We start from the raw sequence: 21,367 nt of genomic DNA on the forward strand, positions 1-21,367 counted from the left end.
TTTTGTGCATCAGTTTTTAAAAGCCTCAGCGTCCTTGGTTTTCCTGCAAAGCCCCTCACCTTGAGCTGTAGCAATGAGCCCCTAAATCCACCAAGACCTCATCCCAAACTGGGATTCATAACACAAAAGCGGTAAATGTCCTCCTCTCCTCCCCTCCATCTCTCTGCGGCTCTCCTGGAGGGACAGCAACATCATTTTTCTTCCTCTCAGACAAGAAACCCCTAAATCACCCAATCCCATGGACCATCAGCCTGTGGATGAGCTGCTCCCTGTCCAAAGCCCTTCGCATGCTGAAGCGAACCGGACTTATTTGCATTGGGCTGAGGCTGGGTAACAAAGTGACACATTTTCTGAGAACATCAGTAAAAATGCATCTGCTGTTACTTGTTTGCAAGGATTTTTGGGGGTCATGATTTTCCGGTGCAGAGCTCCACACACACGAACACTCAGACTGAAACTTGTGGTATGGTTTCATACTCAAGGCACTTTTTTCTTTTTTTTTTTTTTTTTTTTTGGTTAATCTGGAGTTCAGGGTTGATTTAGTGGGGAATGAGACATGCAGAGACACTAGTGTTGGGATGGATACCCCTGAGGGACTGCTTGACTTTGACTTCTGCATTTAGGACAGTTGCTTTCTCTCCTGCTCTTCTTTGTCCTGCTGTCCCACAAGTGCTGGCAGCATCATCACCTCTGCCCCAGCACCAAAAGCCACATTTCCTCCCCAATTATCTATGTGAGGCGCATGATCAGAGTAATCTCCCAGCAATCACCTGCAGCAGCTTTGCTCTTTGCTGTGCCTGTTTGGGGCTTGAAGCAGAGCTTGATGTGCCTGGAAAAGCATCTCAAAACCCAGCAAAGGCAGTTGATTTTACCAAGCCCTAGGGGCACTGATGAGCATTAATGTCCCTAAGCAGCTCCACTTGGGACACCCCCACCCCCTGCCCATGGCCCACAGTCTCTATTTAAGTTCAGTCCTGGGGTATGGTCCTTCTGCAAGCTGCCTTGGAGGAGCACCCATGCCTGGCTGTGGAGTCTGCTGATCCATCCCTTCATGATTCATTACTCTGGTGCCCTCCGTAAGAGAATTCAGCAGAGGTTTGGTGCTGCCTCTCCTAGGATGGAGAAAATATGGGTGTTGGGAGGGTTATGCTAAGGGAGAGAATGAGAAGTGGGCAAAGCATCACTTGCCATGTCTAGATGATGCTGCACTTGATTTTAAATAGCAAAAAGCCATAGAGAAGGGAACGACAGAGCATTCAAGCGTATCCATCTCTCTCAATATCAAACCTAAACCTTAAGGCAAAACTCACTAAAGGCTTGATTTGACTTTGTGGATAACCTGGCTCAGCTCCTAAAGCTGGGTTTGGTGTGGTTTTTTACAGCTAAAGCCTTGCATTACAGCTGTCTATCCAGTAAACTGGACTGGACATGAGACAGGTTAAAAATAATGACACTCCTCTGCAAACGAGCCCTTAATTGGCTGTGTGTAATCAACAGGGACTATTAGTGAGTGTGGTCTCAAGAGGGAGCTGGAGGCTCTGTTTTGAAAGACAGGAAGACATCTGCTCAATGCCTCTGTGCAAGAGGAAAAAGAAAATTAGTAATCAAAGGTTTTTCTGTGGGATTCTGCTTAATTGCTTCAAGGCATAGATACAGGGCTGGGGACAACCACAATTAACCATCAGGCATAAACCACCCTGCCTCAGTTTTCTCCTTTCTTTGCATTGTGTGTTTTTGCTCCTGCTGCCTTTCCTCACAGTTTCAGGGTTAAATCTAAATACAGACCAGGGAAAGGGGTGCTTTTTCCTGTATATCTTGCTTTCAGGGGATCAGCCAGATGAGGGAACTGTTTGGGCTGAAAAATAGGTCCTTTGGGGAAAGGAATTATTTGTTTTCAGCCTGACTGATGCCTGACTGTGTAGAGGTGTAGAGGGCAGGATGGTGATGGCCAAAGCTACAAATGGGTCAGTTCAAAAGGATGGTTGGAATGCTAAAGAGGTTCAAAGCCCCTCTGGTGCAGACAAGATTTTCCCAGAGGGATGTAAAGACTAAGTGCAGCTCTTCCCAACAGGGAGCAAGGGGATGAGGTTGCTCTTGGCTGGGGCATCCAGCCCCTTTTGTGCTGGAAATGGGATCCCTGGGGTGCTGGCATCTATCAGTACCTGGAGAAATACCATGCTAATAAGCCGGGACTTGGGAATTGATCCTGATTTGCAATGCAGAAGGTGGGAGCAGTTTAATACCTGAGGCTGTCAGGAGGGAGGGAGGATTTGACAGAGGTGGGGGGAGGTGGCTGCAAATTTCCCAGGATTAGAGGGAGCTGGACGGGGTCCCATTTCCTACCTTCCTTTTCTGCTTTCCCCCCACCTCGGGCACTGTTTGCTGCAAAGGCAGAACCCATGCTGGCCCCGTGCCTGCCAGCAGCATTGATATGCTGTGGAGGGGAGGACCAGACCCTCTCCCCATCCTGGGACCCTTCTCCCACTCCACGTGGGTGCCCCTCAGCCCCCACTTCTGGCTTCATTCCTCCTCCTCCACCCTCCCTGTGATATGCAACCTCCTATCCAAGCTGCCTTCAGCCTCACCTTTTCCATGGGTGCTCTTCCCCACCTTTTCCATGCCAAGCCCCCTCCTCAAATCCACCTTGCTCCCATGCCCAGCCCCCTTCCTGGATGCGGGTCTCACCCTCAGACTTGGCAGGGCTCCCTTTTCCCATCCTTCCTCCCTGCCAGGCTGTGGGTCCTAGGAAACCCATATGGACCACGGGTACCAGCTATGTTGGGAACGGGGACCACCACCCTGGGGGATGCAACCAGGAGGACTTTGGCCATCACCCGCTCTCTCCCTTCCCACCCAGGCGCAGCTCTGGCTCTGCCCACCCTGGGGGTGGCAAGAAGGGAAACGCCTTTCCCTCGCTTGGAGGAAAATGAAAGCAGCCGCTGTCTTGCAGCTCACGTCGAGGGCCCCATGGCTGCGCCGAGCCCCACCGCGGAGCTCCCCAGCGAAGCCTCCTGCCCCATCTGCCTGGAGTATTTCCGAGACCCCGTCTCCATCCACTGCGGTCATAACTTCTGCCGGGCGTGCATCACCCGCTGCTGGGAGTGGTCTACGGCGAATTTCTCCTGCCCGCAGTGCCGGGAGACGGCACCGGAGAGAAACTTTCGGCCCAGCCGAGAGCTGGCACGGGTGCTCGAAATAGCCAAGCGGTTGAGTTTGCAGGCAGCCAGAGGGGAGACGGTTGAGGAGGAAGGATGCGAGAGGCACCGGGAGCCTCTGAAAGTCTTCTGCAAAGATGATGAAGCCTTCATCTGCGTGATCTGCCGGGAGTCCCGAGCTCACCGGGCTCACACGATGCTTCCCGTGCAGGATGCTGTCCAGGAATACAAGGTAAAGGGGATTTTTTTCTATCTAGACGTGCACTAGGAGCCAGACCAGCACCATTAGGGCTTGATGTTCCCCTTGCAGCACATTACCATCAGGCTGTGGAACATCTCACCCCCACCCAGGGCAGTAGGCTGGGGGCAGAAACATTACCCCCCGCCTTTGCTCTTCCCCCCAGAGTAAACTGGCCCGTTTCAAAATGACAGCGTAGACCACGCACCAGTGCTTCTGCTGTCTCTGTTCTCATCTGAGAACATGATGCTCTGTGGTTGAAGGGGTTGAGGTCTTAATCCCCTTTTCCCTGCTGCAAAATTCAAGACTTTGTCCAGCTCTGGTGCTTACCGGACATCTGCCAATCCCAAGATGCTCTCCAAACCAGCAGGAACATAGGTCGATAAAAAAGGGGGATACTTTCTTGCTGCATCAGTGAGTTAAATCAGCTCAGAGAAAGGATCCAATGCAGGCAAGGGCTGGTGCAGAAAGCTTTTTCCACTATGTGGCATTTATTTCCATTTAAAGCATTCCCAGATCTTGAGCTCAGGAGCCTTCTGGACCAAGAGGGACACAAGGAGAAGCTCTGGAGCTGACCACAGTACAATCCCCTCCCCAGAGTAATTTTTTTTTAGGCTGTCTCAATCTCCAGAGACATGGGGTCTTTGTTTTTTCTTCCCTCAGGGACAAATCCAGGCTCATCTGCAAGCCCTGAAGGAAGACAGAGACAAACTCCTGGGGTTTCGAGAGGTTGAAATGAGGAGAAGCTGGGAGTACTTGGTAAATGTTTTTATGAGGAGGGATGAGGGTCTGGATGTCTCTCTTTGGCTTTAGATGGCTGTGCGGGAGATCATCCTGCTCTGCCTTGGGGCTGGGGTCCCTTTCCAGGTACCAAACCAGACACTGCCTGAATTTTCACTGCATTGTAGGAAAAAATAACAGGCAGAACCTGGAGCTCTGCAGGCACTCAATTCCTGAATGCAAAGCAAAAAAAAAATATATATAAAGAATAACACATGGGACTTTGCTGCATCCTTCTCCACCCTCCTCTTCCCTTCTTGTGTCCCCTCCTCGCAGGAGAAGACCGAAGCCGAGCGGCAGAGGGTCTTCTCCAAGTTTGAAGGGTTGCGTCTCTTCCTGGAGGACCATGCCCGTCATCTGCTGGCTCAAGTGGGGGACCTGGAGAGGGACATTGAGAAAATGCAGGAAGAAAACATTACGAGTCTGACGAAGGAGATCTCTCGTCTGGATACCTTGATCCAGGAGATGGAGGAGAAGTGTCAGCAACCAGCAAGCAAATTTCTGCAGGTGAGGGAGAAAGGAATGGAGCCAGGTTGTCACCGTCCAGGTCCAGGCTATTTTCTGGCTCTGGGTATTGCCCCATGATGCAGCCAAACCCAGGCTGTCCTGCTCCAAAGCCACATCCATGCTGTTGAGGTTTCAGTAGATGTTTTGCTGCCAAGACCCATTCACTGAGTTTCCTCTTCCCTCTCTTCCTTCCAGGACATCAGAGGCACCTTGAGCAGGTATGGGGCTTCCTGACTTTTCCTTCCATCCCAGGCTGGGGAGGGAGGTTGGACCTTGTGTTTGACAGAACAGGTACAGGAAAGCCTTTACAAAACCTCACCCAGAAATCAAATATTTGGCTTTGTGGCCAGAGGCTCTGAGCAAAGATGTCCCTACCCATCGCTGAATGTGCAGCAGGTTTATTAAAGCCTGCACCAGCTCCTCTGAGCTCTGGGTGTGCACAGAGGATTTCTTGGCCTCTCTCTGAGAAGATGCATCCTCATGTCTTCTTTCCGTCCTCCTTCTCTAAGGTTTGAAAAGGAAAATTTCCAGCAGCCTCCATTGCTTCTTCCAGAGCTGGAAAAGAAAATCAGTCACTTCAGGGAGAAAAATATGGCTCTAGAGGAGACTCTGAGGAGCTTCCAAGGTATTGAGCATGGGCTGGGGACATGGAGCAATACCTGTGGGAGCATAAATTATATTTATTTAGAATATAAATTATATTTTATTGCATTTATATATGTGGTCTCAGCATGGCAGAACAACCTCTCTGTTTTCATGTTCACACTGATGTTATATCAGATAATGTCTCTTCTCCCCTCTTTAGACATCCTGATGTTTGAGCTGCCTGAAAAGAGTAAGTCCACATCTCCTGGAGATGAGGGAGTGGGAAGGCTGAGCCCAACATGGGATGGGCCGTGAGTTGGAGGGTCATCTGGGGAAGATGTTGCCATGTCTGAACGAAACAATGAATGGCGGGGGGGGGGGGGGGGGGGGGGGGGCAAAAACACCATAAGGAGTCAGGGAATCCTCACCATAATGTGTTGATGGATTAATTTCTTCCAATGGAGCTGCTAAGCTGCATGAAGACTGAGTCTGCCCCTCATGTCAGTATGTTCAGGGAACAAATGCCTAGTTTGGCTTTTTGGGCACTAAAAACTGGTAGGGGTCTCCTACTCATCTGCCTTGGGGCTTGTTCTCTTGCTCCCTTGGGAATCTTCTTCTGATGCTTGCCAGGGTCCTGTGGGATGGGGAAAGCAACCAACGTCTGCCCCTGCAGCATGGGCAGAGCATCCCAAGCAATGGGATGGATGGTGCTGCAGGACCTCCCCGCTCTGCCCCAGCAGCGAGACAGAACCTGAGGCCATGGGAAATGGTTTCATTTCTTTTGCTCTGCTCTCTGTCCCTTGCAGTGAAGGTAACCCTGGATCCATCCACGGCTCACCCCCAGCTCGTCGTGTCTGTGGACGGGAAGAGCGTGAGGTGGGAAGATGCCCAGCAGGACCCATCCGCTGAGGGGTTTGGCACCGATCCCTGCGTGCTGGGCTGCGAGGGCATCACCTCGGGGAGATGCTGCTGGGAGGTGGAGGTGACACCCAAAGGCTCCTGGGCGGTGGGGGTGGCCAGGGAGTCCCTGAAGAGGAGGACAGAGACTGCTGTGAGCCCGGAGATGGAGCTCTGGTCTATGGGTCTCTGTGAGGGTCAGTTTTGGGCTCTCACCTCCCTTGAGCGTATCCCGCTATACCAGATCCAGGTCCCCAGAAGGGTCCGGGTCTCCCTGGACTATGAGAAGGGTCAGGTGGCATTTTTTGATGCTGATAAGAGAGCCCTGATCTTCACTTTTGCAGCAGCTTCATTTAAAGGGGAGAGTATTCATCCCTGGTTCCTGGTGTGGAGCAAGGGCTCCCAGATCACATTGTGTCCCTGAAGCTGTCCCTTCTTACCCAAACGCAAGCTTTATGTCCCAAACATCCCCATTTCCAGCACTTTGGAGAACTTCTGTCTACTAAATTCCTAGTTGGCCTTTCTGGCCTCTCTTCCCAACCTCAGTGATCCCTAATGGTTGAGCACCTCTGTGGGTCAGCATCCCAAATGGTCATCCCCAAACTGGGACATCAGTGGCTGACAAATGGAACTACGTGTGCCCCACAGCATCTTGCACCAGCCTGACTTCTTCCCTGGTCTTATGGTTTTAGGTGAAGTAAAAAGATTTACATGCTGCAATGTTCTTCTCTGCCTGGTTATTTGTTGCTTCTGGATGTCAGGTTCAAGGAGGAGGCAACTGGAGTTTTGGTTGACTAAATCCCATTCCTGATATTTGCACAAAGCCTGTGAGTTGACTGTGCCTGCACCCAGAAAGGTCCACAAGCCCCATGCTGGTGATCTAGGGACATCCCTGGAAGCCATGGGCCACACTGCTCTCCTGTCTACTGGCAGTCCCAACCAGAGGGAAAGACACGGAGGAGAAAATCGTGTATTTTTTTATTATTAATTATCTACAGCATGGAGGTTTCAAATATCAATTGTTGGAGGAGAAGAGAGGAAAGAGTTGAGGCTTAGGAGCAGCTTTGCCATGTGTGAACTTCCTATCAGCAAAGGTGCCATGCTGGTGAGACTCCCCACCTTGCAGCTTTGGGATTAACCTCTCCTGACATCAGAAACTCACAGAGCAGATGTCTGCATCTGAACTGGCCACCACAGGATCCTTTATAGGGAGAAACTGCTTGGTTTAGGGCAATTGCACCCATTGGGAGGTTGGGGGGAAAAAAGAAAAGGTAAAGTTTGGACACCTTGGTTTGGAGGTGACCAGCTCAGATGGGGACATCTATACTTACTCAGGCACACCTTGGGAAAATTTGCCTTTCTACTACTGTCACTCTGAATTTTTTTTTTTTTTTCCCTCCCTTTTCCCACTGTTGCCCCAGGGTCCCCTCCCCAGAGCTTTTCCACTCTCCTTGCCTCATTTCTCTCAGGCTTCTCTCCCTTCCCTGTGCGTCAATCACTCAATTTCATGGGGAAGAAAGAAACACAAAAGCTAAAGTCCCCATTTCTTCTGTTCCCCATGGTCTAGGGGGGGCACATGGTTGTCCCCTGAGGCTGTAAAAAGTGGGGGAGACGCTGCTCTCTGTCTCAGGGACACAGCCTGAGCTGGGACCTGGCCCCCACCACCCAGAGCCACGGGCGGACCCTCTCCCCAGTGAAGGAGGCACGTGAAAAGATGAACATAAGCCCCCCCTCATCCGCATCGAAAAATGCCACCGTCCCTCCAGCGTAGTCCAGGTGGACGCTGACCCGCCGGGGCACCCAGCGGAGGGGTAGGAGGGTCACCTTGCGGGTGGTGAGCGCCCGGATTTGTCCCCCCCACTTCTCTACCCCCCAAATCCCTCCTTGGGGGCAGAGGCTGAGATGCCCCTTCCGACGAATGGAGTCACGGGCCACCCCCACAGCCCAATCCCCCCCGTCCCCCACCTCCACCTCCCAACAATGCCGGCCAGCCACGAAACCCTGGCAGCCCAGCACGAAGGGCCAGTAGTCAAATCGCTCGGGGTTATCAGGCAGGTCCCGTCGTCCTTCCCCGCGTCTCACGCTCTTACGGTCCTCGGAGAGGATGAGGTCGGGATGAGCCGTGTCGGGGTCCAGGGTCACGATGGCTGTGGGGTGGGGGACAGGGGTGTCAGAAGCAGGGCTGAGCCCCCTGGGGATGTGGGGGGCTTGGAGGGGGCCAGCAGGACCCAGGCTGGCATCCAAGGGGCAAAAGCATCCCAAGACAGAAGCATCCCTGACATGAGGAATGGTGCTGTACGTGAAGCAAAAAAGCTGTTTTTAACCCCCAAAAAACAAAAAGGAAAGGCACACAGTAATGGCAACAGGCTCATGCAGAAATCCCTGGAGACTTTATGCTATGTCAGGCCAAAAATAAATGTTGAGGGGAGAAAAAAAATGAAGGGAAGCGATACGTGGGATGTAAACCAGCAAAGTCTCGAGCAGGTTGTCTCTTACAGCGACCACAGGACAAGACCAGACTGGTTCGGCTGAGCATGTGGTTTAAAAAAAAAAAAAAGGAGCTAAAACCTGAAGACAGGGCAATGAATTATGTCGGTCTGTTTCCGTATTTGTTTCATGGAAATAGTTAGGTTTCAAGGCAAGAGCTCTGCCCTGGGGTGGGCTTCAGCTGCAGGGCTGAGAAAACTTGTTGGGTTGCCCTAATTTTCGTATTCTTCCTTCAGCATCTATTTTTGGCCACTTTGGGCTAGGTGCACCTTCATCTAACAGGTACAGCTGCTCTTGCATTCTCACGCTCAGCAAAAGCCAATTTTGGGAAAGGCTAGGCTGGAGGGGGAGCCGGGCCAGAGAGCAGCCCACCCTTCATCCATGAGCATCCTTCAGGAATTAGGGTGAAACATTTATAACTAAGAGACTGATAAATGAGGCATTAAGTGGGTATCAAATTGTCATTTCTTCTGACCAGGAAAAGCCCTTTGATCTTCCTCTCCTCCATCTCAGGGTTTCTCTCTCCAGTATTTCTGTTCCCAAAGTATATCCAGAATGAGCTAAGGGCAGATCAGCTCTTCCGGCTCTCCCCAAAATATGGCTAGTCTATTTTTTTCCTCCTCCTCAAGCCTTTCTCAGTACCTTGTAGCTTCTTCAGAGTTTCCTTCAGAGCACTGTTCCTCCATGAGAAGTGACAGACTCTGTCTTCTGACTCTGGAGGAACATCCACTGGCAGCTGGAAAGTCACTTTCCCACACCTGGGAAAAAAACCCCAAACAACTTACACTTTTCGGAACGATTGTCATCATTTCAGGAAATCTGATGCCACCAGAAATAAGGTGATGCTATTGCTAGAACATTAGTTTTTTTAGTCTCACCCCCTTGGCAACCCAAACCTCAAGGAAAGTGAAGGCCAAATTTCCCTGTTGGATCAATCTTTTTTTAACTTTATTTTTTATGTAGACCATGAGAAAGGTCCTGCTTGGGAGGACTGGGCTAGAGAAAACAGCCAAGACTCTGCAGTGAAATTAAAGCCAGCCTTTGCCAATGTGGAGGTCGTTTTGAGACTAAAGCTCCTTTGATTTGCGCATCCCCTGAAATGCGCAAGAGACAAGCATGTAGCGATGGTACCCAAAATACCCTTCCCGACTCCCACATTTTCCCTGAAGCAAAGGTGTATTCAGCAGCCACCAATGAGTTTTCTCCTCCATGGTCATTGCTCTTTGAAAAGCTCAAGAAACAGCCTTTCAGAGAGGCCGCATACCTGCTGATGGTGCTTTTCACATCCTAGGGAAAGAAGAGAGAAAGAGAAAAGGAAGCTCAGCATGAACTTTTCTGCTTAAATCACAGCAATGTTGAATTATTTAGTTGGGGATGGACCTCTTGGGTCCCAGCTTCAACCCTCTGCTCAGTGCTGGGTCCAGGCAAGTTCTGAATACATGGAAGGATGGAGACGCCCACATCTAGAGGGACCCTGAATCAGGGAGGCACCATGCTAACAAGGAAAACATTTTTTTCCCCAAATCTAGAAAAAAAATTATCTTGCTGCAGTCTGTGCTAGTTGCCTCTCATCCTTTCACTGGCCACTTCTGAGACACTGCCTCTGTCTGCTCCATAATCCCATTAGACCATTGCAGATTACCAGGGCCCCCAGCAGCACTAATAGACGTTAATGGCCCTGATCAGCCCGACCCGAGACACCACCCACCCCCTGCCCATGGCCCAGAGGCTCTATTTAAGCTCAGTCCTGGGGTAGTTAGTCCTTTTGCAAGTTGCCTTGGAGGAACATGACCGGGGACCCTGCTGATTCACCCCACGGGCTGCATTCCCAGCTTGCCCTCAGCCCTGCCTCCGGCCCACAGACCTACCCGATGCTTTGGGCTGCCCTGCCCTGCTCCCCTCTCTCAGGTACCGCAAAGATGGGGGGAAGGCTGGTGACGTTCTTGCTCCCTACGCTATCATGCCCAGCTCCCCATCCCGTAGGGAGCCACCAGCCATCACTATTCCCTCCTACAGACAGTGATTTCATTCCCTTTTTTTTTTTCTTCCATCTTTCCAGGCTGCAAATCCCCCCCTCCTCATGCCCTTGGGGTTTTCAAGTCTACAAAGGGAATAGGAGCAAACCAGAACTAGGAAAGCCCAACTCATTAAGCCAGTAGCTACCTGGTGGGGAGACCCCCCCCCCCCTACAATTTTCCATTGAAAAGCTGTAAACTGGATGAATTCACTCACCGATGGCTGATTCTTCTCTTCCTGCCCTTGTGTTGGGGTATCCAGCTGGGAAATCTCCTCTGAGGGTTTGGTGGCATTTTTTGCCTGCCTCTTCTCAATCTCATTTTTCAGGTCTTCCAGCTGTGAAAGCAAGAAGAGTTCATGTCCTCCTGGGACCTGCAGCATGCCTAAAATCTGAGCACAGTCTGCCAGGGTTCGGCTTCTATCCTCCCCTTTTAAGATGCAAAGGAGCAGTGGGATGGGAAATACTATGAGGAATCCATGGAAAGGCATTTCCCACAGGAGATCACCCATGAACCAAAACGCCTACTAATTTTTCTTGAATTCCTGGAGAAATCTGGGTGGAAAAAAAATCAAACCTGATGCAAAAAAGCAACACAGGTTTGGGAGGAGAGACACTGATAAAAGCTACAAACACACTTGCATGAACTTGGGCAGAAAGCCATGACATTCCTGCACTTACCAGCACAGCAGTGGTGCAAAGCAACTGAAAAGGATCTAAAGAAATGATCCTAAAGTCAGTGTATTACTGTCCAGGGACTTAAGAGGTCAGGGAGATTGACACCTACCAGATCCTCCAGTTTTCTGCACTCCAGGGTAGCTGTCCTTCCTCGGAGACCTTCTCTCTCTTCCTTCAGAAAACTTAATATCCGCCTGAATTTCTTCCAAAGCGAACTAAAAAAACCTGTTGTTTTTATCCCTTTGATGGGGCTGTACCTTTCTCTTCCTGTTCCTTCCCAGTCCTGGATAAAACTGCGGCACGGATGCGTTGAGCCTGTGAGTCAGCTCTTCGCGCCATGTCTCCTGGGCAGGAGGTGGTGACACCCTTGGCCTGATGTGCTCGGAGCATCGTGTTTCTCGCTTGTCAATCTTCCAGCTTTTTATTCTGGGGAGCTGTTGAGGGCTGTCACCTCGCTGCTTTTGTCCTGCTCTTTTTAGGGCTGGGCGCTAGGCAAAACCATCAACCCTCCCAGAAAAGCGCTGGAGGCAAATTCAGGCTGCCAGGAGGGTGGGGAGCTCTTGAAGCTTGGTGGGACCAAGGGTGGGGAAAGCATAAGAAAACAGGGAGGTAAATGTGCAGCCAGAACTTTGTAGGTGCTGGAAGAGGGGCTGCGACTCAATGTGCTTCAAGGAGCACAAGTTGGGGTCCTTGGCACCCTTGCCATGAACGTGCCTATAGCCACCCATCACTACGTGCCCTCCCAGAAGCACTGTCCTGGCTCTGAGCTCACAGGGAAATGTTTCTAAGCAATTTATAACCCACTGCTCCTTTGTTAAGCTCCATGGTTAAATATATATATTTTTTTTGCATGGCAGCAACCAGGCGTTTGAGACAGGGTGACCGTGATCCAGCTGAAGGGCTACCAACTGCGATAACTCTCCCAGCTGCAATTGCTTAGCCGGGTTTGGAGATGCAAGTCTCATTTCCAGCAAACTATTCCCATCAGGAAGAGCCACAGGGGAGTAACTTGCTCCAGGAACAGTAGGACTGGAAGCAAACGCCCTGCAACCACTTGCCAGGGAAGCATGGCCTGGAGTGAGCAGGTTGGGAGGCAATCAGTCCTGCCAGACGCAGGAGGTGGGTGCAACCAAGTGAATGTTGGCATCTAATGAGACACCTCCATCTGAGCTGGGCTGCTTTGCTCTTCGGCGGATAGTGGCTCCGCGCCATCGGCACAGCCTAGGGCACAGCTCCTTTCATCTCAAAACTAGGTGCCTATGGTTGGGCAAATGAGTTGCACCCTAAAAGCGTCTACAGAGCCTGGAAAACCAGCTGGGGCAGAGACATCTGCATCGCATATTTCTAGAGTGAAGGGACACCCTGGAAGAGAGGTGGAGCTGGGAGAGAGGTGCATGGAGATCAGAGATGTGGAGGGACCCCGTGGCCCTGAAAGAGGTGGAAAAACATCAATTTCTACCTCCAAGGAAAGCACAGACTTTTACTGGGACCTGGTGTCTGTGCCTTGTGCTTCTCAGCAAGTGCCTCTGAGAGGAGCGTGGTGGGACCACGGTAGTTCAGAGATTTCCAGCAACCCACAAGCTTGTCCTTGCAGAACAGCTCAAGAGCTTTTCCCTTGATTCACCCAGGTTGTTTTCTTCTTTGGTCCTTCCTGCACCTACAGCCTGTATATTTGTATTCCCCTCTACCTTTCCCAGCTGGGCTTGGATCTGTGTCTGGACGTGGATCATACTCCTCCCTAGCAGAGACGTGGCAAAGGGAAAGGGGATGAGATGGGAGAAAGAGCAAAAAATACTCAAGGCTGTTTGCTCAAAAGTCTTTCCCAGTAGCCCTGATTGCCCCTTTTTAATAAATCCTCATGCCTGAGCTCCTGCAGTGATTTCAGGTTGGTTTTGCAGAAAGCAGATATCTATCCTGCAGTGGGATCCCCCGTGTTTCCCAATTGATGTGACCAAGTGACAGTGACGCCCCAGACTAAGGAGCATGGACGGAGGGGAGATGTCACAGCGTGACAAAGAGCACCGAAATACCAGCTGTAAGTTTGCCCTCAATGGGACCTGTGGCGATGGGGAGATGGGACTTCATCACAGGGTGCCCACTCATATCTCGTCTGTTATTCTGAGCCCGACATCACCCGCTCCCTCCCACCCTCGCTTCTAGTTCCTCTTCTTGGTTCTGTAATCAATAACGTGTATTTATTTCAGTGATGCCTCTTCCTCTTTTGGGTTTCCTCAGAAGAAAATCAGCAGTTTTTGAGGGAATCAATGCAGGTGAATCAGGCAAAAATGCCAGAATTTGTATTTTACCTATCCACTCCACCCACTTTTATAGTTGAGGAATATCTAACTGGCACAGCCACAGCAGCCTCCTGTACAACTTGTCCCACCTTGTCCCTCCTGAACAGCCAACAGGGAGAAACGGGCTTTTCTTGGGAGTTATCCAGGAAGCTGGACATGTATAATGGTGTGGAAAATTGCATTCCAGGTGGGTTCGTTTCCCTTCACTGCCTGCAAAGGGGGCTTGAATGACTGGAGGTCCATCACGAGAACGTGGAAAGGTAGGCAAGGTGTCCCCATCCTGTGCAGCTTTTCTTAATCTTGCTGATCCAAAGGCTAAGAAATCCAGAATAATACATCCATAGCAAGGCAGAAAGTGGACAATGCAAAACAAAATGTTCTTTTATTTAAAATAATTATCAGAAATCTAGATGGAGATAGAGACCAACTCCCCAAACCAAGCTAGTTTGTAGTAAAAGGCCACCTCCCTTGGCAGAACAGACTCCGGATCTGCCTTGCAATTGATGTCAGAAAGAAAACACTTCGGAAAGAGGTAAAAACAGAGGATTCGGTCCGTTAAAGGCAAAATGAATTTTAAAAGGCCACACGTTTGGAAGTCCTGAGTGCTCTCCATCCTTGATCAACCCCTCACTGTTCTGACTCCATCACCTTGTACCGGCTGATCCTTCCTCCTCACTGCTGTCTGCTGGTGTCCCCATCTCCCCATCGTTGCTGTACAGGTGCCATCCCAAAGCTCCCAATGAGATGGACACGAGAGAGGAGCAGCAAGTTGTCTCAGCGAGATGCTCTGGCAACCACAGCAAACAGGTGTCATCACACAGGAGATGTCCCTTTCATTAAGGTCTGATTGACAGACATCTCAAGGACAGATCTGGAGGGGAAACCTGAATCCTACCCAGTCCAGAGGGGACATCAGCTGCCCAGTCATGGACTGGTCCTCTGAGGGTGGGGTTTGGGTGATTTCTTGCAAACGAGCCCCCATCCCCATCTTGAACCAGGGGAAGACCCTCTCCCCATTGAACAAGGCTCTGGTATAAACCAGGATGGGAGCATCATCATCTGCACTGAAAAATGCCACCCGCCCCCCTTCATAGTCCAAGGAGACCCGTATCCTCCTGGGAAGCGGGTTCAGGTGCAGGTTGGCACGGGGGGATGCGAGTGAGTAATAAGCCTCCAGCGCCCAGACCCCCTCCTTGGGGGTGAGGCTCATCGGTCCCTTCCTCTTGACCGATGCTCGGGCCACCCCCAGGGCCCAGACACCCCCCTGGCCCACCTCCACCTCCCAGAAATGTCTCCCTGAGGTGAAGCCCTCACAGCCCAGCACGCAGGGTTCGAAGTCAAATCTCTCTGGGTTGTCCGGGAGGTCTTGCTGGGTCAGTTGGCCCCTGGCTTGTTTTCGGTCCTCGGAGAGGTGGAGGTTGGGGTGAGCTGTGGCTGGGTCCAGGGTCACGCTGGCTGCAGGACAAGGGAGAACCAGAGTATTGGAGGTAGGACTTGGCCCCAGGAGAGGCTGGAGATGTTTCTTCTCCTCCCAGCATCTGGGACCAGCCCCGCTCCCCTGCTTCTCCCAGCTCTGAATGTTTCACTGGGCGTCAAGGGCAGGTCTGGGACTGGCACTACCCGTGGGGTCCCCTGGGTGAAAGGAGAAGGGGGGGAGAGGACAAAGCATGGAGCAGGGGCACGGGGAGGGGATGGTGGGAAATTCATGGGGAGGGAAGGGGAAGCACAAATGCTCTTCTCAGCATTCCCTTTCTTTGGGTCCCAGAGGGGCATTTGGCTTTATTAGGACCATATCTCACTCCTGGATACACCAGGAGCATCAACAGCAGAATGCTGTCACCCTTCCGTTCCTCTCTCTGGGGGGATTGCATTGTTTTTTTCCACAGGAATTTCTTCCACAAGCCAAAACCCCGTTTTCTCCCGCCCACTACCATTGACTTACTTGGCTCTTGCAATTTAAACATCAGGCTGTCTAAAGAGGAGAGAGATTTCATGGTATCAGGTTTATGTGTTGGGCAAACTGGCTGCAGCTTAGCTTTATTGCACAGGCTGGGGAGGTGAAACAGCTAACGGGAGACTTGAGAGGGAAAATACTGAGTGTGTGAGGGCTTGGCTGGGTGCAAGGGCTCTGGGTTGACTTGCTCTGGTGCAGATATTGAAGCTGTGATAGCTATACAACTCTCCCAAAGACGGGGGGAGATGAACCTCCTGGCAAAGGTAAATTCATCTCCAAGAGACACTGCAATGGATTTCTCCCCCTGTTGTAGCATCCCCTCCCTGGCTTTGTACCCACATGAACTTTAATTTTCCCACCAGCTTGGAAGTGATGGGAACAACTGCACCAGAAGCTCTGTTTGAATTTGCTTTTCTTGTGGGCCATAGGAGAGGAGATTCCTTTGCTGAGCTTGTTTTTCTCTCCTCTCCACTTCCCAATTATTTTTGCCCCAGGAAAAACTGTCAGTGTCCTTCTCTAGTTAAAAGTTTCAGCTGCATTTATTTACAACAGTTACTAGGTGGATTTTGCACTAGCAGCCAGCACACAAGAACCCAGTTTCTCACAGATATCAGGCACACAAGGCAACGTGCCCTCTCCTAACCCCGCTCGGTACCTTGGCATTTCCTCAGCGTGCCTCTCACAAGGATGTTTCTCTGAACAAAGTCCTCAAGCCTTCTTTCCAGATCGGAGGAAATCTCCACCGGAGGGTTGAACTGCATCATCTCACAACTGCAAAGAGAGCAGAAGAGGGCAAAACCCATATGCAGTATGTTCGATTGCTCATTTTGTTCTCATTAAATAATTCAGGAGAAGCTATGGGATGGGCTGAGGATACTTATCCAGGAGCAAATAAAATCCCCCTTTTCCCTGCCCTGTTTCTTTGCAGTTTGTTTCCCCCAGGCAGTCGCTGAGCAGATGTTTCTGAACACAAAGCACAGTTGTGGGAGGCTGAGCTATCAACTGCATCGGCTTGAGACCCCGACCTCAGGATTCACCCAGGTGGCATCCAGAACCTCTCCAAGCATCAGAGTGTGGGTAAAGTGAGAAGGAGCCACATTACCTGTTTAAGAGTCTTCTGATGTCCTAAAGCAGGGAAGAGAGAGGAGGAAAGACAGTTGGGGAAGAGGAACAACAAGTGTTGTGTCTTCTAACAAAAGCTATGTATTTTCATGGCAATGCAGTAGCAAAGAAGGACCCTACCCATGGGGTGATCCCACCTGCAGAAATGCTAGAAGACACCAGGGAGTTCCCATGAGGCTGAATTTGGGCTCCTGGGTCTCAGGCTTTGCTCTATCCCTCCTTTCCCCACCAGCCCTGATGCTTTGGGCTCTCACCTGCAGGAATTGGCTCGCCGGCTGCTGGAATTTCCCCTCCATCTCCCAGATCAGGGTGTCAAGGTGGGACATCTCTTCTGAGACCTTTGCCACTGCTTCATCCTGGATCCTGGTGATGGCCCTGTCCAGGTCTACCAGCTGGGTCAGGAGGAGGCGCTCTTGCTCCTTCAAAAATTGGTTTAATTGCTCAAATTCACACACTATCTTCTTCCCTTCAGTTTTGGTTTTCTCCTGCCGGGATCAGAGATGAGGGCAAAGGGGATGAAAGGAGAGCAGGAGACCTCCCCACACAGCAGAAGGCATGGTGTGACCTCTCTACGACTCTAGCACCTGAAACACTGGCAAAAACTTCCCTCGTGGATTATCTTTACATCATTCTAGTTTCTATTAGTGTCACATCTCTAAGGCTGACACAGTCTGTGAGGCTGCAAGAACCCCAGACCTTTGCAGAAAGAATCACAGTAGCCTCAGGTGAAGCTCTGCAAGATGGGCAGGAGATGGTGGGAGCTACAGAAGAATCCCACCATGCCCAAGAAAAACAGATTAATGCTTCAAGGCCACCTGGCTGGTCTCAGGAGACCATGTCCTCAGTGATATTCAGTCAACACAAGGGTGAATTTAACAGCAAACCCTCTTGCTGGGGATTTAGGTAGTAGCAGGGACTATTCAGGAAGCTTAGCCTGGAAGCAAAACCAAAAGATGCAACCTCAACTGGGCTCTATAAGAGGGACATTTATAGTGTTTAGGGGGGGGGAAACCTTCCAGCCCATCTCTACACCAGGCTGAGAGCTGCCTGCCCCCCTAGCTCCCTTGCAAAGGAGCTGCAACGTTATCTCCCCAGTGCAGGCTGCAGCTAATGTGAAACCCCAGCCGATAAACACAGCGTTGGCTGGTGCCCAGAGCAAATGGCACAACACTCTGCAAACCAAATATGCAAGATCTGGCCTCAAAATACACCAGCAATGCTGGGGTGGAGGGAGAGACCCACGCTCCCCCAGGCTCCTGCTGGAGGGCACCTACCAGGTATGAGCTCTTCCTTACTCCAGTTTTTCTGCTTTCCAGGTATTTTTCTCTCTCCTCCTTCAAAGCCTGTAGGCGGGCTTGGATTTCTTCCTACGGAAAAAGACAATATGTTCTTGGAGGAGCTGAGAAAAATCCTTTTTCTCCACTAAAATTACTTCTGCCTTCATCTTAGATGGGAAAGGCTTTGCCTAAACACTGGCTCCTCTGCAAGGAGTGGAACTGGAGGAGGAGGAAGGTGCAAAAGTGACCTATGGTGTTCTGAAGATCTGTGCAAAGAGAATGCAACCTGCAAACACAAACCTCACTGCAAGCACAGGGAAAAAAATCTGCAGAAGTTCAAAACACCAACAGTAATCAATAGCCCATGTCCTGGAAGCATGTAAGAGCAAGATAAGTGCACAGTGAGATTTCCCTCAAAAACACTCGCAGCCTCCAGAAATTGGTGGCTCTGGGACAAATATCTCTGTATTTAATAACCCTCAGTGGATTTGTTTAGCATGCATTTATAGAAGTGCTTTTTGAACCCACAGAAACCTTCAGCATCAGCAACACCTTGCAGCAAGGAGTTCCTCCTGTTAACGCTGCACGATGTTGCACTGTGTTTGCATGACTCTGCCAAGTGCTTGGCTTTTTGGTGAGCAAGATGATGAGAACAGGTTTGGATCAGCAGAAAACAAAAGGAGCAGAGAAGGAAGAGACAGGAAAAAGTTATTTCTCTGTATTTGAACAGAGTGAAACAGAGAAGAAAGAGTGAATAGGGAAACAAATATGCAAAATTGCCTTCAATAACTGATTTAACCAAGTAAAAAAAAAATCAGGAATTCTTGGGCATTTTTACATATTTTGAATATTTATTGTTGTCAATATTTCAGTACAGTTGAGTCGACAGCAGATTTCAACGAGGAAAAAGGCTAACAAGGTTGGTTTTTTTTTTATTTCTCCCAGGCTGTTGGCAAAGATCAATAAATTAAAGGGGACGACCTTATAGGAACATTGCAAAAAACAAATATCCATGCAGTAAAATGCAAACAGGAAGCACATGGGTAAGTGACACCCAAAGGTCCCCGTTTGCAGCTGCACCACAGAGGGGCACAGAGAGCGGATGCACCTGAACTGCTGTACTTTGCCCCTGGAAAGGGGTTTTCCGTGAGGTGGGGAGGTGCAAGCATGTCCCCCCAGGCTTTACCTTATATTCCTGGGCAGCTTCTTCGACAGGGACCACGGTGTGGAAGCGGTGAGCCTGGGACCTGTCGCACACCATGCAGATGGGCTGCTGGTCCTCCTTGCAGAAGAGCTTCAGAGCCTCCTGGTGCTGCCTGCACAAATTCTCCCCTCCCGCTGCTCCTCCTGCCCGCAGGCTCAGCTGCCTGGCAATTTCGGCAATATTTGCCAGCTCCCTGCTGGGACGGAAACTCTTCTGCAAAGCCGTCTGCCTGCACTGCGGGCAGGAGAAATGTGACTCCAGCCCTTCCCAGCAGCGGGTGATGCACGCCCGGCAGAAGTTATGGCCACAGTGGATGGAGACGGGGTCTTGGAAATAACCCAGGCAGATGGAGCAAGTGGCTTCGCTGTGCAGGCTTTCCACTGGACTCTGCGTAGCCATGGCTCTTCCCAACCTGCCTCTGGGAGAGGATCAAATAAGCTTCGCTTTGCAGGAAGAAGAGAAGGAAGTTCCTTCTTCTGGCTCAGCCGTTTCCTCGCTGCCAATGGGGGGTAAAATCAACCCCCAGCCCGAACGCCACGAAAAGGCGGCACAGAGAGGAGCGAGAAGAGGGCGAGCACGCGCGATGCTTCCTCCTGCTGGTTTCGGTTCAGTCGGCTTTCGGAGCCAGATGTGAGTTAGCAGATAGGAGGCAGGAGGGCAGGGCTGCTCTTCAGCAGGACCAGGATGGGCTGGAGACATGGTTGGGGAGAAACCTCATTAAACTTGGGGTGGGATAGCCTCCTGCACCAGGACCAACCATGGAACAGGACTTCAGGGTCTCTGGGGGGTGACAAGTTGTCCATAGAATCATAGAATCGTTTAGGTTGGAAAAGACCTTTAAGATCATCGAGTCCAACCATCAACCCAACACCACCATGCCCACTAAACCGTGTCCTGAAGTGCCACATCTACGCATTTTTTTTTAACATCTCCAGGGATGGTGACTCCACCACTTCCCTGGGCAGCCTGTTCCAATGCCTGACAACCCTTTCAGTAAAGAAATTTTTTCTAATATCCAGTCTAAACCTCCCCTGGTGCAACTTGAGGCCATTTCCTCTCATCCTAATGAGTCCATGGGTCAGCAGTGGGACCATGCACCAAAGATATCAACCCCATATGGGGCTGCATTAGCAAGAGTGGAGAGGGGAAGGATTGTTCCCCTCCATCAGCACATGTGAGGCTGTATCTGTGTACGGGGACCAGTTTGGGTCTTCCCAGTACAAGACAGACAGCATCAGGCTGTCAAACAGAAGCCCAGGATGGATGGGGAGAGATTGGGATTATCCAGCCTGGAAAGGAGACGGGGCGAATCGCTTTCTGCAACTGCCCAATGGGGTTAGAGAGAGAACAGAGCCAAACATGACATCTCTCCACGCCTGTCATTATACACTTTTAATTGTTTAATTACCCATTTACGCTGCTTAAATGGAGGTCCTGGGCCCATAGTCATTCTTGCCCTGCTTTTATCTGCTTTCCTAGGCATCTACTTTTGGGGACAGGACAAGGACTTGATGGACCTTCATCTGAACCCCTGTGTCTGTTTTATATCCTCAAGGAAAAGGTTCACTCTCTGGCTTGACTAAAGCCCAGTGCATCAGGGCTCACATCGAGCCAATGCCAAAAGGAGCAGTCCTGTTTCTATGTGTTCATTCCCAGTTCTGACTGTTGTAACACCTGGAGCTGCAGAGGCTCAGGGTGGAATTGGGACAAAACCCAGCGCCTCGTTTGTTTCCCAGGGGTGAGTGGATGGGGTGTTGGGTTTTTTTTTCCTGTGCCTTGGGAAATGTCGTGGTTTAAGCCCAGCCAGCAACTAGGCACCATGCAGGCACTCACTCACTCCCCACCTCCCAATGGGATGGAGACGAGAATCAAAAAACAAAAGTAACTCGTGGGTTGAGATAAGAACGATTTAATAGCTGAAGTAAAATAAAATACTAACAATAATAATAAAATATAATAATAGTAATTAAAAGGAAGATAATTAAAAAAAAAAAAAAAGAAAGAAAACCCAAGAAAAGACAAGTGATGCACAATGCAATTGCTCACCACCCGCTGACCAATGCCCAAGCAGCAATCCACCCCTCCTGGCCAACCCCCCCCAGGTTATATACTGAGCATGACGTTCTATGGTGAGAATGTCGCTTTGGCTAGTTCGGGTCAGCTGTCCTGGCC

At 50.6% G+C, this 21,367-nt stretch overlaps 2 protein-coding genes across 3 annotated transcripts; one reads left to right on the forward strand and one right to left on the reverse strand.

Moving 5' to 3' along the window:
* The first annotated feature begins 2,174 nt into the window (after window positions 1-2,174).
* On the forward strand, window positions 2,175-6,814 carry LOC115337902 (zinc finger protein RFP-like). Of its 2 annotated transcripts, XM_030006332.1 has the most exons (8): window positions 2,175-2,225; window positions 2,858-3,387; window positions 4,057-4,152; window positions 4,450-4,680; window positions 4,876-4,898; window positions 5,190-5,305; window positions 5,486-5,515; window positions 6,072-6,814. In XM_030006332.1, the coding sequence occupies exons 2-8, from the start codon at window positions 2,968-2,970 to the stop codon at window positions 6,584-6,586; spliced, it is 1,431 nt and encodes a 476-aa protein (XP_029862192.1). In that variant the 5' UTR covers window positions 2,175-2,225; window positions 2,858-2,967; the 3' UTR covers window positions 6,587-6,814. The 2 variants fall into 2 exon arrangements, with proteins under 2 accessions (XP_029862192.1, XP_029862191.1); XM_030006331.1 differs by having other exon boundaries at window positions 5,190-5,515.
* Window positions 6,815-7,196: 382 nt separating this feature from the next.
* Window positions 7,197-19,825, reverse strand: LOC115337863 (E3 ubiquitin-protein ligase TRIM39-like). Its single transcript, XM_041121776.1, has 12 exons — window positions 19,178-19,825; window positions 17,989-18,081; window positions 16,969-17,199; window positions 16,695-16,717; window positions 16,248-16,363; window positions 15,581-15,610; window positions 14,501-15,093; window positions 11,451-11,660; window positions 10,882-11,001; window positions 9,914-9,936; window positions 9,292-9,407; window positions 7,197-8,309 (listed from the first exon to the last, which is right to left on the reverse strand). The coding sequence occupies exons 1-12, from the start codon at window positions 19,592-19,594 to the stop codon at window positions 7,789-7,791; spliced, it is 2,493 nt and encodes an 830-aa protein (XP_040977710.1). The 5' UTR covers window positions 19,595-19,825; the 3' UTR covers window positions 7,197-7,788.
* Window positions 19,826-21,367: the final 1,542 nt, after the last annotated feature.

The sequence above is a fragment of the Aquila chrysaetos genome, unplaced genomic scaffold (assembly GCF_900496995.4).
Source record: "Aquila chrysaetos chrysaetos unplaced genomic scaffold, bAquChr1.4, whole genome shotgun sequence".
In the NCBI taxonomy this organism is placed as follows: domain Eukaryota; kingdom Metazoa; phylum Chordata; class Aves; order Accipitriformes; family Accipitridae; genus Aquila; species Aquila chrysaetos.

What these genes read in the sequence shown, in the direction of transcription:
- LOC115337902 (XM_030006331.1), top strand. Translation starts at nt 2,968, where the DNA reads ATGGCTGCGCCGAGCCCCACCGCGGAGCTCCCCAGCGAAGCCTCCTGC. An exon ending in ATGCTGTCCAGGAATACAAG is followed by an intron (nt 3,388 to 4,056) that starts GTAAAGGGGATT and finishes TTCTTCCCTCAG; the next exon opens with GGACAAATCCAGGCTCATCT. An exon ending in ATCAGAGGCACCTTGAGCAG is followed by an intron (nt 4,899 to 5,189) that starts GTATGGGGCTTC and finishes TCCTTCTCTAAG; the next exon opens with GTTTGAAAAGGAAAATTTCC.
- LOC115337863 (XM_041121776.1), bottom strand. Translation starts at nt 19,594, where the DNA reads ATGGCTACGCAGAGTCCAGTGGAAAGCCTGCACAGCGAAGCCACTTGC. An exon ending in GCAGAAAACTGGAGGATCTG is followed by an intron (nt 11,002 to 11,450) that starts GTAGGTGTCAAT and finishes TTGCTTTCACAG; the next exon opens with CTGGAAGACCTGAAAAATGA. An exon ending in AAGAGAAGAATCAGCCATCG is followed by an intron (nt 9,937 to 10,881) that starts GTGAGTGAATTC and finishes TTCTTTCCCTAG; the next exon opens with GATGTGAAAAGCACCATCAG.